The 11648-nt window shown below is 37.1% G+C and overlaps 1 protein-coding gene across 1 annotated transcript; it reads left to right on the top strand.

Annotated features, from left to right (window-relative positions):
• Window positions 1-260: 260 nt before the first annotated feature.
• On the top strand, window positions 261-11150 carry LOC124605372 (DNA/RNA-binding protein KIN17). The gene is made up of 2 exons (XM_047137004.1): window positions 261-575; window positions 9725-11150. The coding sequence occupies exon 2, from the start codon at window positions 9773-9775 to the stop codon at window positions 10973-10975; it is 1203 nt and encodes a 400-aa protein (XP_046992960.1). The 5' UTR covers window positions 261-575; window positions 9725-9772; the 3' UTR covers window positions 10976-11150.
• The last annotated feature ends 498 nt before the right edge of the window (window positions 11151-11648 follow it).

Genomic DNA, 11648 nt, shown 5'->3' with positions numbered 1-11648 from the left:
TGTTGATACTCGAATGAAACGTGCACCATAATCAGGGATAAGTAAGCAATTATTAAGAATTAGTTAACATTTGTTACCTTTTTCAAAAAAAACCTTTACTGTGTAAAAGTTTTACTCCAAAAGAATTTTTTTTTAAATTTATATGTGGATGCTCTTGATATTGCAACTGAAAACAGTATTTGCCGTGAAGCAAATAAGTGGCAATGTTTGTTTTTTTTGGCGTTAGGTAGCGGTCGAAATATTACAAAAACTGAAATACCGGAGGTGAAATCATGCATTGAATGCTTGTGCAATTTTCAAATTCTTGAGGAAGCATAGCTGAATCGATTTTCTTTGATGAAGATATTCCGTGATTGCCCATTTGCCGACATTTTGGGGAAGTTGTGAGATCTTTGCATGTTGACGAAATACCAATGAATTTTATGTAACCTGTGGTGTTAGGGAAGTAGTTTTGATGTGTGTTGTTCGTGTACGTACTTGACATTTTTATTTACTCTCCTATCTAGTATGTGCGATGTCCTCTGCATTGCTACGTAAAAGCATTCGTTTGTTTGAAGACGATTTGACAGAAAAAGGTGATTATTGATTAAATTACTGTTCTAATCAATTGATATAGCAAAATTCTACTCTGCATCAGTGTTGTTTTCCTTATTAATTTAACGAACAAGCTGTCTTATGTTCTGCAGGGAAATTTCTACGAAGCGTCATTAAGCATAACTTTCCTTGTGTGCTTCTCCTTCACCTAGGGATTCGAAGAAAAAAAATCAGGGTCGCGAATACACCCTTTTCAGTATGTATCCGAAAATGTCTTTTTCGTTCCCACCCTTTTACCGTGCAGACCGTGTAGTTTGGGCCAGTTATGCCCTGGTTTGCATCCCTGTCTATTATTATATTAATGCTAATGTATTCGGAAACGGCACATTCAATATGTTGTCTTCTCATATTATTCAGTTCAGGACTAACCGAAGACTTGTTTACAAACTTGGAAGTCACTAACTCATCAGTATTTGCACTAAACCATTTTTATGTCTGCTCAACACAGACGGTTGTCAGTCTGCCTCAGTGCAATAGATTGTAGTTTTAATGTGTTCTGCGTATGTAAATGCAAAGCTATTTGTAGGCCTAGTTTATTCACCGAACCGTGTTTTTTCCCATTCTTTGACATATTTCCTCCCAAAATCTAGAATTTTATGCATTTTAGTAGGGCTATCTGTATTGTATTTATCCATATGTCTCACTATGCTACCATTTGCTGTTTACAGCTTATTTGAACTTCCACAAGTGCCTGTAGGATTTGTGCAAATTTCTGAGAAGATTGTTGTTGTAACAGCCAATCTTCCAAAAAGTAACAAACCACATGATTTAGAATTAACTACTGTGTGCCAAGTTTCGAAAGCAAAGGAATGTTGAAGTCGTTACAGTTTGTATCACCACTAATGCACTGTGTGTCAGGGTAGATTTTTCTGGAGAGTAGCCATTCATGAAGCGCTATTAATACCTAATGGCACGTAATGTAGTATCACAGTATATTTGAAACTTTTATCATCATTAGACCATAAGGTAACTACAATATCCCACAGAGAAAGACTCCTTAGAATTAATTAATTGTACTTAGGCCGGGCAATATCTAGAAACTTAGCTGCAAGTGTGTGTATCAGCTGCTTTTCAATTGGAAAAGATGAAGTGCATCCATCAGCGCCACAACACCATGAAGAACTTTGCCACGAGACAACCAATGTACCTGCAAGCCCAGTAAAAGTGAATCATGAGTGGAATGTTCTCAGCAGAATGGGAAAATAGCCTACTGTTTAAAGCTCATGCTTTCACCAAATTTACAACACTGACTGCATCATTCAACTCTTCATTGACTTCCAGTTGTACTACTTAGAAGCAAATATTTCCCTGTGTATCGTGCTGTGTGTGAATTTTACGGCAAGAGAAACGCACACACTCTTGTCATGAATCCTGTTTTAGTACCAGTAGTTACTGTCACATAATCGGTACATACACCAACTCAGTACCCCCCCCCCCCCCCCCCACCCCACCCAATTACTCTATGCCCCCCACATTGAGGAAGGCTGATTTAAGGGTGTATCCCCCCCACCCCTCCAATTTACTATCAAATTTCCACAATAGTTTTTTTCCTCTCGAGGCTTGCAATTATCCAGTCAAGTTTCACTTTCAAATCATGCTGTAGCATCGCAAAACAAAGAATTGTTAGGTAGTTTTCCCACAGTGAAATTAGAAGCTTGCATTGGTATTTTCACCACCAGTCAGGAAGGGGGAAAAAAAAAAAAAAAAAAAAAACTGGTATCCACATTACCAAGCAACCATGCGTATAGCCAGGTAGTTCCAGCCACGAGCAGGGAACTTTTTCCAGGCTCCTTAGCCTACCCATCGGTTTCTTAGATAAATTCCCAAGCTTTGGGGACTTAGAGGTTTCCAACACCCTTTTTTGGGTGTCTTTATGCTTTCCGTGACAAAGTACATGCTGCAGTGATTTAAACTGACCATTTTTGTAATTATTGCACCTGGAATATCATACTGCTGACTCAGTTATATTGTAAAAGGCATGGGTATATTTTTGATAATATGCAGGTTAGGGATGCAACAGGTATCTTTTTCAACTATTGGTGCTATTTATTGGTGCATCATTATGAAGCTGTTAGGCAGAGTCAAATGAAAATGAAATGGATGAGGAAAAAATAAGTAAAACTATTATTTCGATTCACTATAACTCTTAATATATTTATCCTACTGTGAGACAAGATGGTCAGTGCCTTTATGGAAAAATGTTTGTGGTTGCCTATGGAACCATAATTGCACGCAGGCGTACATCTCTGTCTGAAGCAAATCGTCAGCCACAAGTGTCTTTCTTCAAGGCCTGCCCATATGTTACCGAGATTGTGCTGACTACACTGCAGAAGTTTCGTTGGGAAATCCTTTCACACCCTCCATGCAGTATTGATCTTTTCCAATGCAATTTCCATATTTTTGGAGTCCTAAAGAGTGACATTCACGGCCGTTGATTTGCATCAGACGAAGAGGTGAATGTCTGGGTGCAATGCTGGTTTTGTAGGCAACAACAAACATTTTTCCATGAAAACATCAAACGTTTTGTCTTACAGTGGGATAAGTGTATTAACACTTATACTGATTACTTTTGAAATAATGAACAGTTTACTTTTTTTCCTGTCCTCCTTGTTTTCATGTGACTGTCCCTTATAAAAACATTGACAGCACTGCATCTGTTCTTATACGTGAATACAACATGCTACTCTGATTGCAGTGTTGAAACTCCTTGTTCTGATTGATCATCAAATGTGTGTGGTTATGGACAAAGCAAGCAGAACAGTGGCAATACTTTTTGAATGTGTATATTTTTTTGAACATATGTTGTGGTGAGATATGATGTGTAGATCGAGGTGTAGGTTAGTTTGGTAAATGACAGTTTAGTTGTGAGTTGGTAAGCAGTATTGAACAGTTCAGTTAATTCAAATGAGCCGTGTAGAATTATTTTTTTTATTTTATTAAATTTAAGTGTTCCAAGTATGTACAAACATAAGAAAACTGGATGCCAAGTATAACCAAATGAGGTATGCATTTGTTAATACACTGGCCACAGAACTGGGAGGATGGAGGTTTATGCTCTGTCCAGCCTCCTGATTGAGGCTTTTTCAGATTACTTCAGGCAACTGCTGTTATGGCCCCTTCAGAAAACCATAGCCAAAATCTTGTCCTGTCCTGTCCTGTCCTGTCCTGTCCTGTCCTCCTTACTGTGCAGATTTTGCATGACTGGTTGGGAAAAAAAATCCACTCAAATTTACACCATCATTTCAGAGGTGATGGCATAGTTTGGTGAAATTTTTATGCTGGGTGGCAGACACATCTCTAAAATATGCCATTTTCTGGATGTTTGTCACTTTTTGTTTGTCAATCCACAAGATTTATCAAAAAGACCTGTTCGGTCTCCAACTGGATCATGCCTTAAGGTGTCACTAATTATGCAAAAAACTTCCACATTAGCTTTCTCATTTTTGATGAAACAAAGGGATGCATAGTAGCCATTATGTCCCTTCTCAGAAACCATACTTTTTATTGTGTATATTAATGACCATTTATCAATAACATTAGCAGATGCCAATGATATAAACACTGTCGTAAATAGGAAATAAGAGTATAGGTGTAGAATGAGTTGCTGATGACTTCTACAAGAAAACATTAGGTTATTTAAAATTGTGAGAAATTTTGTCTTGACAAAATTTATTGATGGATCAAGGAGCCACTTGGGACAAAAATAGTTGATATGAAACTTACAGAATGTGCACAGTTGTCTTGCCAAGAGTTGCTGCTTTACCACAATTACCCAAACTTGACCAAAAAAGTTTGTCATCCTTCACGTAAGACACACTACTACTTAAAGTATTAAAATTTGTGAGCTAGACTTTTTTGTATCTTGTTTCACTTGGTTAACAAAGCTGCATCCACAGTTTGAATAAAATCTGAGATAGTAAAGTGGGGAACATCTGCAAAACTAGACCACATGACTCGAAATCACCTACATACCAAAATAAATAGTTCTCCTTATAGTAAGCTGATGTGCAGCTGTTGTTCAAAACAGTTTATTTTATTTAACTAATCATATATTTATTCATGGCTTATACACTCTTTTGCTATGCTATTGTGTTTACGTTTTTATTTTACCCTTCACATTTGGGTCATTCCATGTCAGCTCAACCAGGGGCTCCAGCTCATAGTCTCAGATTTGACTGAAATTCAGTACACTAATTCTACCATGTGTGGAACACTCATGTACAAAGTATTAGTTTCCCCTGCCAATTAGTTCCAGAATTATGACTTGTGAAAGAAGGTGACGTGACCTGGAAATTGCAACCCGCATCTGGCGGGACTAGTGTAGCAGGGGATACAACCCGTCGGCTTTGGACAATGACGTCACAAGTCGCCAAACGAGAAGCGATTCTTCTTAGTGTTGTAGCTCCCTTCAGTAGCTGATAAAGTGTTTTTTGGGTTTAAAAAAAAAAAAAATCTCACGAGATAGAATAAACAGATCCACTTTATTAAGCAATCAGTTAAAAAACGAAACTGAAACATAACAGCAAAAGCGAAAATGGTAAACTGCTCTCTGGCGACTTGTGACGTCACTGTCCAAAGCCGACGGGTTGTATCCCCTGCTACACTAGACCCCATCTGGCAATCTATCTTCAGACCCAACTTCAGGTCTTAATAACTTTGGAACTATTCCACACAGTCTGTGAAATTTTTACAACCCAGTAACATTCATTTAGAGAACACGCTCCATGAATCAAAACACCTACAACATGTTTCTTAGGGAAAATAAAAAATTTTCAGATTCACGCAGAATGGAATTTTTTCCCAACAAATCATGGTAAAAATATATGTGATGGTATTGGTGCTACCATTAAGTGCATGGCATCACGAGCTAGTCTGCAGCACCCTACAGAAGGTCACATTCTAACACCTCTTCAATTATTTACCTGGGTACAGAAAAATATCTCTCGCATACAATCATGTGATTTAAAAAATGTAATACGTTAAAAGGTACGTATTGTAGGTGCCCTCTATGCCAAATATAATTTACTCAAAAAGGGTAATTTTTTTTTTTTTTTTTTTTTTTTTTGCGGTAAGCTTAATGTGGCGTAAACACAAATAGAACTCATCATGCCCATATCAGTCACAAAAACTGAGTTACATGCACACAAAATACAAAAATTTGAAAAATTACCTGAAAAATATGGATTTTCTAAGTGTGGTAGCACAAAAGGGACAAATGGTATCCAAGCCAAATTTCACACACGGCATAAGTAGACCATAATGATGTTCATCTCAAAATTTCAGCATGTTATTGCAAGACATTTGTGTACAATGGAAGTTAACAGAGGTATTTGGTGATGTGGCCATTGTTCCACAACACAATTTTGTAAAAACATATCGTAAACTATTCTGTCTCTTCTTATCCTCTCCCACAACTGTTTAATCACTAAGCAACAACATACAGACAGATTAACACAACCTATCATTAATGTTTACTGCATCTTAACTGCTAAAAACCAGTCAATTGTGCTTTGAACAGAAGTTCTCCCACACTTTATCTACTGTACTCTGTACATTGAGTGGCAAATTGTACTGTCTTCCTGACACTGGTAGGAACTGGAACTGTCATAAGAATATGTTAAAAATGAATCCAACACCTGTCTGCCAAACTTGGCCAATGAAATGATCTTGCTGGTGCCATGAAGTTCACAAATACATCACCTTCTGCTTCACAGCACTCTGCAACACATCCTAAGTACCATTTGTCATCCTAAACAGCAATAACATAGCAACCTGGTTGTATGTTGCTGCTTTTGCTTCTGAATCCTGAGTCAGACACACTGTGAAGACACATGTGCATGAACCTATAGTTATAACCAGTCAGTCTGCTCATCTGCACATTGTCAGAGTCCACTGGAGAGAAGTGATGATGGCTCCTTGTGCCTGCAACAGTTTTAATGTGTTCTAGTCTGCTTTTTAGCAACTCTTTGACTGATTTCACCTCATCTTTCGAAACATAGAATGATTGTATGCGAGAGATATTTTTCTGTACCCAGGTAAATAATTGAAGAGGTGTTAGAATGTGACCTTCTGTAGGGTGCTGCAGACTAGCACGTGATGCCATGCACTTAATGGTAGCACCAATACCATCACATACATTTTTACCATGACTTGTTGCGAAAAAATTCCATTCTGCGTGAATCTGAAAATCATGGTAATGCATGCATAAATTTTTTTGTACCGACTAGCTGCCCCATCACTGAAGTATTTTGCAAAATGTTTGTGAAGCAGCTTGTTTTTCACATATGCCATGACAGTGCGAATGTGGGCATGAACTGCAATGGCATCATGAATTAAACAGTCACTAAAAACACACAGGTTCATGACAGACACATAACCTGATTCAGCTCTATAGTAAATCGCAAATGGCTGGAGAGTTGCTTGACTGTTGTCCCAATGATGTCCTTGGATGGCATCTTGAACTATAAATTCATAATTTTCAGAAAAGTCTAGTATTTACTATAATTTCATCTTGTTTCAAATTATTCTTACAAAACTGGAGATAAGCCGATTGTGCTGTTGCTGTGAAGCTGTGTGTGCTCAGTTTGTCCGTTTTTTTGAAAACACTTTTCAACAAAATCTTCCACTGTACTTTGTTTTGTTCCAAGACTTGTGCGATCCATGTGTGTCCATTGTTTATAAGAAACAAGTTCATCTTCATCCATAAGGAGTTCACCATACAGTTTGTTATTCATGTGTTCTGCAAGATTTGCCTTACCAGGACACTTTTCACACCTGTGTATCATACACTGGTAGGAAGAAATGTCGCACACTAGCAGCTTCATTGCACCTTTGTAATCCGGACCAGAATCCTTTATAGCAGCAAACATCAGCTTAGCATTTTGACGGGTCTCACATACACAAACATTGTGTATGCCCCTTGCACTTACAGGCACAACCAATTTTGGCCGAAGATTGAAAAAAGATGATAAACCTACTTTGGTATTGGGATACTTTTCCTTGAATTCTACATATAGTTCTGATATGTTGCATAGCAACATTCTTTTTTGCATCTGTACACGTACATTTCCCATTTTCACCATTCCATAGTCTTTTTTTTCAGGCATTATTCGACTGTAGTCATTTTTTTCATAAAACTCTGACACTAGCACCTTTATTTCCGAACTCAATTGCTAACTCTGAGCCTGCTGAAGTTGTGGAAGCACTCCTTGGGTTGCTTTTATTTTCCAAGCTTCCTTTACGATATATGTAGAAACATTGAATTCCTTTGCAGTGTAGTCAATAGACCAGCTGGAAGGTGCAAGGCTAAGAATTTTCTGGCGTGTGGATATGGCAAATTTTTCTTTCAAATCATGCACAATTTTGTCAAACTCAGAGCATTTCTGGCATGATTTCTGTTCCTTTGGAGCACATAGTTCTTCCTCTTCCACCACTCTTCTTCCTTTTAGTTCCATTTGAGCTTCTTGTAGTTTTCTTCTACCATAGCTGGACCTTTCTCCTTTCCCAACTTTGTGTGTCTTCATGGGAGACAAACCAAGAGCAGTCACTGAAGTATTTAATTGCTCATCCGCTGTGGTTGTAGGTGGCTGATACTCTTTGTCACTGTCATGTAAATTATCAGAATATTCTCCATTTTTTAGCACTGTAACACACCTGGAACATAACTTTTGTAATGGTTTCATGTTACGTCCCATGCACTGATTCACTTTCAATACTGATTTTATATCAATTTCTCTGAGGCTGCACTTCACCGTATTCTTATGAATCCGAAATGGATCAAAACAACTTCTTTGTAGGAAAGAATACTTATCCAGAAACACTTTCATATGATTATAAACACTAAAGTTTCCTGGAACTGTACTACTTCTGCCCACAGGATGTATCCCGGATCTCCATAGCAACATATCTTGGTCCGATTCATCCAGATGATACAGTACTAAGCGAATGCCACATTTTGTTTATTATGTTGTTTTATGACATTCAGGTGCTTGTGCTCTACCGATACCGTAACTTGTTTGAACAAAAGCACCACTACTACACTCTTCTGCCTCCGTACTGACTTTCCACAACAGTACTGACCAGTCTGAACTAGAATCTTAAAAACATGAGTAACCTGTAATGGTTGCTTGTTTCCTTTGTTGTTCCTGCCTAACAATGACTCATTCTGTCTCTGAAAACTACCATTGTTTAACTTTCTGTTGCCTGATGGTTCCCAACAATTGCTGCAGCTTTATCTGAAACAAGCTGTCTGCATCATCACTATTACTTGCTAAATCATGTTAAAAGAAACGTAACCAAATACATCTGTCGGCTTTTATTGTACACAAATGCCTTGCAATAACAAGTTGAAATTTTGCCACATATTATATTATGGTCTACTTATGCAGTGTTTGAAATTTGGCTTGGATATCACTTGCCCCTTTCGTGCTAACACACTTAGAAAATCCACGTTTTTCCGGTAATTTTTCAAGTTTTTGTATTTTCGTGTGCATGTAACTCAGTTTGTGTGGCTGATATGTGAAAGATGAGTTCTGTGTGTGTTTAGGCCATGTCAAACTTACCACAAGAAGATTATACCCTTTTTGAGTGAATTATATTTGGCATAGAGGGCACCTACAATATGTACCTTTTAACATATTACATTTTTTTAATCACATTTTGGAATTTTTTTATTTTCCCTCAGAAATATGTTGTTGGTGTTTTGATTCATAGAGTATGTTCTCTAAGTGGATGTTACTGGGTTGTAAAAATTTCACTGGACTGTGTGGAATAGTTACAAAGTTATTAAGACCTGAAGTTGGGTCTGAAGATAGACTGCCAGATGTGGGTTGCAATTTCCGGGTCAAGCCACCTTCTTTCACAAGCCATAATTCTGGAACTAATTGGCAGGGGAACTTAAAATTTTGTCCATGAGTGTTCCACACTTGGTAACATTGGTGTGCTAAATTTCAGCCAAATCTGAGACTATTAGCTGGAACATTTTCTCAAATTGGTTGAATTGACATGGAATGACCCATTGACTCTTTAGTTGTGAGTGAGAAATGTTTGTTCAGAATTTTATGTACTCTGTAAATTTCCTTTTCTTATAACATTATACATGAAGAAAAGTGAATCCAACTTTCCTTTACAGTTACCATTTATCTTCAGTCATCCATCGTGTGACACATTGGATTAGACAATGGGAAAACATGAAGTTGGGACACCTAAGTACATTGCCAATAAAATTAAGGCAAAAGGCTTACAGAAGCTCCGCTGGTACTGTCAGATGTGTCAGAAGCAGTGCAGAGACGAGAATGGTTTCAAGTGTCACATGATGTCAGAGTCTCACCAGCGACAGCTGCTGCTTTTTGCTGACAATGCTGACAAATACATTGATGAATTTTCGAAAGAGTTCTGTGATGGTTACTTAGAGTTGCTGAAACGACAGTTTGGAACAAAGCGTGTTCATGCAAATCGTGTGTACCAGGACTACATTTCCGAACGTCATCATCTTCACATGAACTCTACTCAGTGGGAAACACTTACAGATTTTGTGAAGTGGTTAGGGCGTGAAGGCAAATGTGTTGTGGATGAAACTGAGAAAGGTTGGTATGTGCAGTATATTGATAGAGACCCAGAAACTATTGCCCTGCAAGAAGCAATGATGAAAAAGGAAAAAATGGATAAAGATGATCAAGAAAAAATGATGGAATTTTTGCAGAAGCAAATTGAAAGAGGAAGAGACTGTTCAAAGCCAGTATCCAGTACCTATACAGAATTTGTTCGACAAAATGAGGAAGAGAAATTGAAATTAAATTTGAATCTCATTAACTTGAAGAAGAAAGATGATGTTAAAACTGAATTTAAAATGCCACTTTTACCAGGAAACATCGCAGGGTCTGAACAAAGTAAAAAGAGATCTCTTAATGATACTGCTAGTGAATCTGAGAAAAAAAAGGTAATGAAAGAAAAAGCCAAAGCATCTGCATTGGATGCTATCATTAATGAAGAAGAGGCAAAAAAGGAAAAGCTCAACCGGAAGGATTATTGGTTGACGGAAGACATTGTAGTCAAAATTATTACAAAATCTCTAGGTGACAAATATTACAAGAAAAAGGGAGTAATTGTAGAAGTTATTGACAAGTATGTAGCTGTTGTTTCTGTGTTTGAAACAGGGCACAAACTTAAATTAGACCAAGCACATTTAGAAACTGTTATTCCTGCTGTTGGTCGTAAAGTGAAAGTTGTGAATGGTGCATATAGAGGTTGTGAGGCAGTTTTGAAACATCTTGACGAGAAAAATTTTTGTGTTAGTGTTGAAGTGGCATCTGGTCCATTGAAAGGTCGAATTGTGGAGGGAGTTCAGTATGAAGATATAAGCAAAATTCATGTACCATCTTAACCTAACCCACATATTACTCTGTGACCATAATGTAAGCTGTCATAATTGTCTGTAGAAATGATATATTTTTCTATGTTGATGTATAAAACATTATTTTGCATATAATTTAGGAAATGAAAACACTGATTGTATGAGACAGAAGAGAAATATATCTTTATTCACCATCGAAAATTAATTGTTGTTTGTGTTCATTCTGTGTTATTACCTTTTTTTTACATAATTCCATAGGACTTGTTACTTGTATGTTTTCATTCAGGAAAGAAGAAACGAAAAACAGACCAAAGAAAAAATGAACACACAGAACAGAAAGGAATAACAAGATGGAAAACTAATAAGAAAAAGAATCCAAAACAAAAAGGTAGTGATTTTGGTTCATTTTCTGTTAGTAGTATTTATTCCCTCTCATCACCACTTTATTTTTACTCATTCATATGAATGAATTTTGTGTTGAATAGTGTGGAAAAAGTGAATATATTTGCAATGTTATTTTTTTCTGTACATTTAAGTGACTATTAGTGTGTTGGTATATAGGTTTCAGTTTATATCTTTATGCCTTAATATTTACATTTTTATGTTGAACATTGTGTATGCAGTTTTGTAATATACCTCTGGAAAAAATCTCAAGAATTTCTGACCTGATGTTGATCCTGTTCCATATCATTATTGGCTATTA

This window comes from Schistocerca americana, chromosome 3 (assembly GCF_021461395.2).
Source record: "Schistocerca americana isolate TAMUIC-IGC-003095 chromosome 3, iqSchAmer2.1, whole genome shotgun sequence".
NCBI lineage: Eukaryota > Metazoa > Arthropoda > Insecta > Orthoptera > Acrididae > Schistocerca > Schistocerca americana.
The sequence above is the reverse complement of the archived record's forward strand: the minus strand, read 5'-3'. Positions and strand labels throughout refer to the sequence as shown.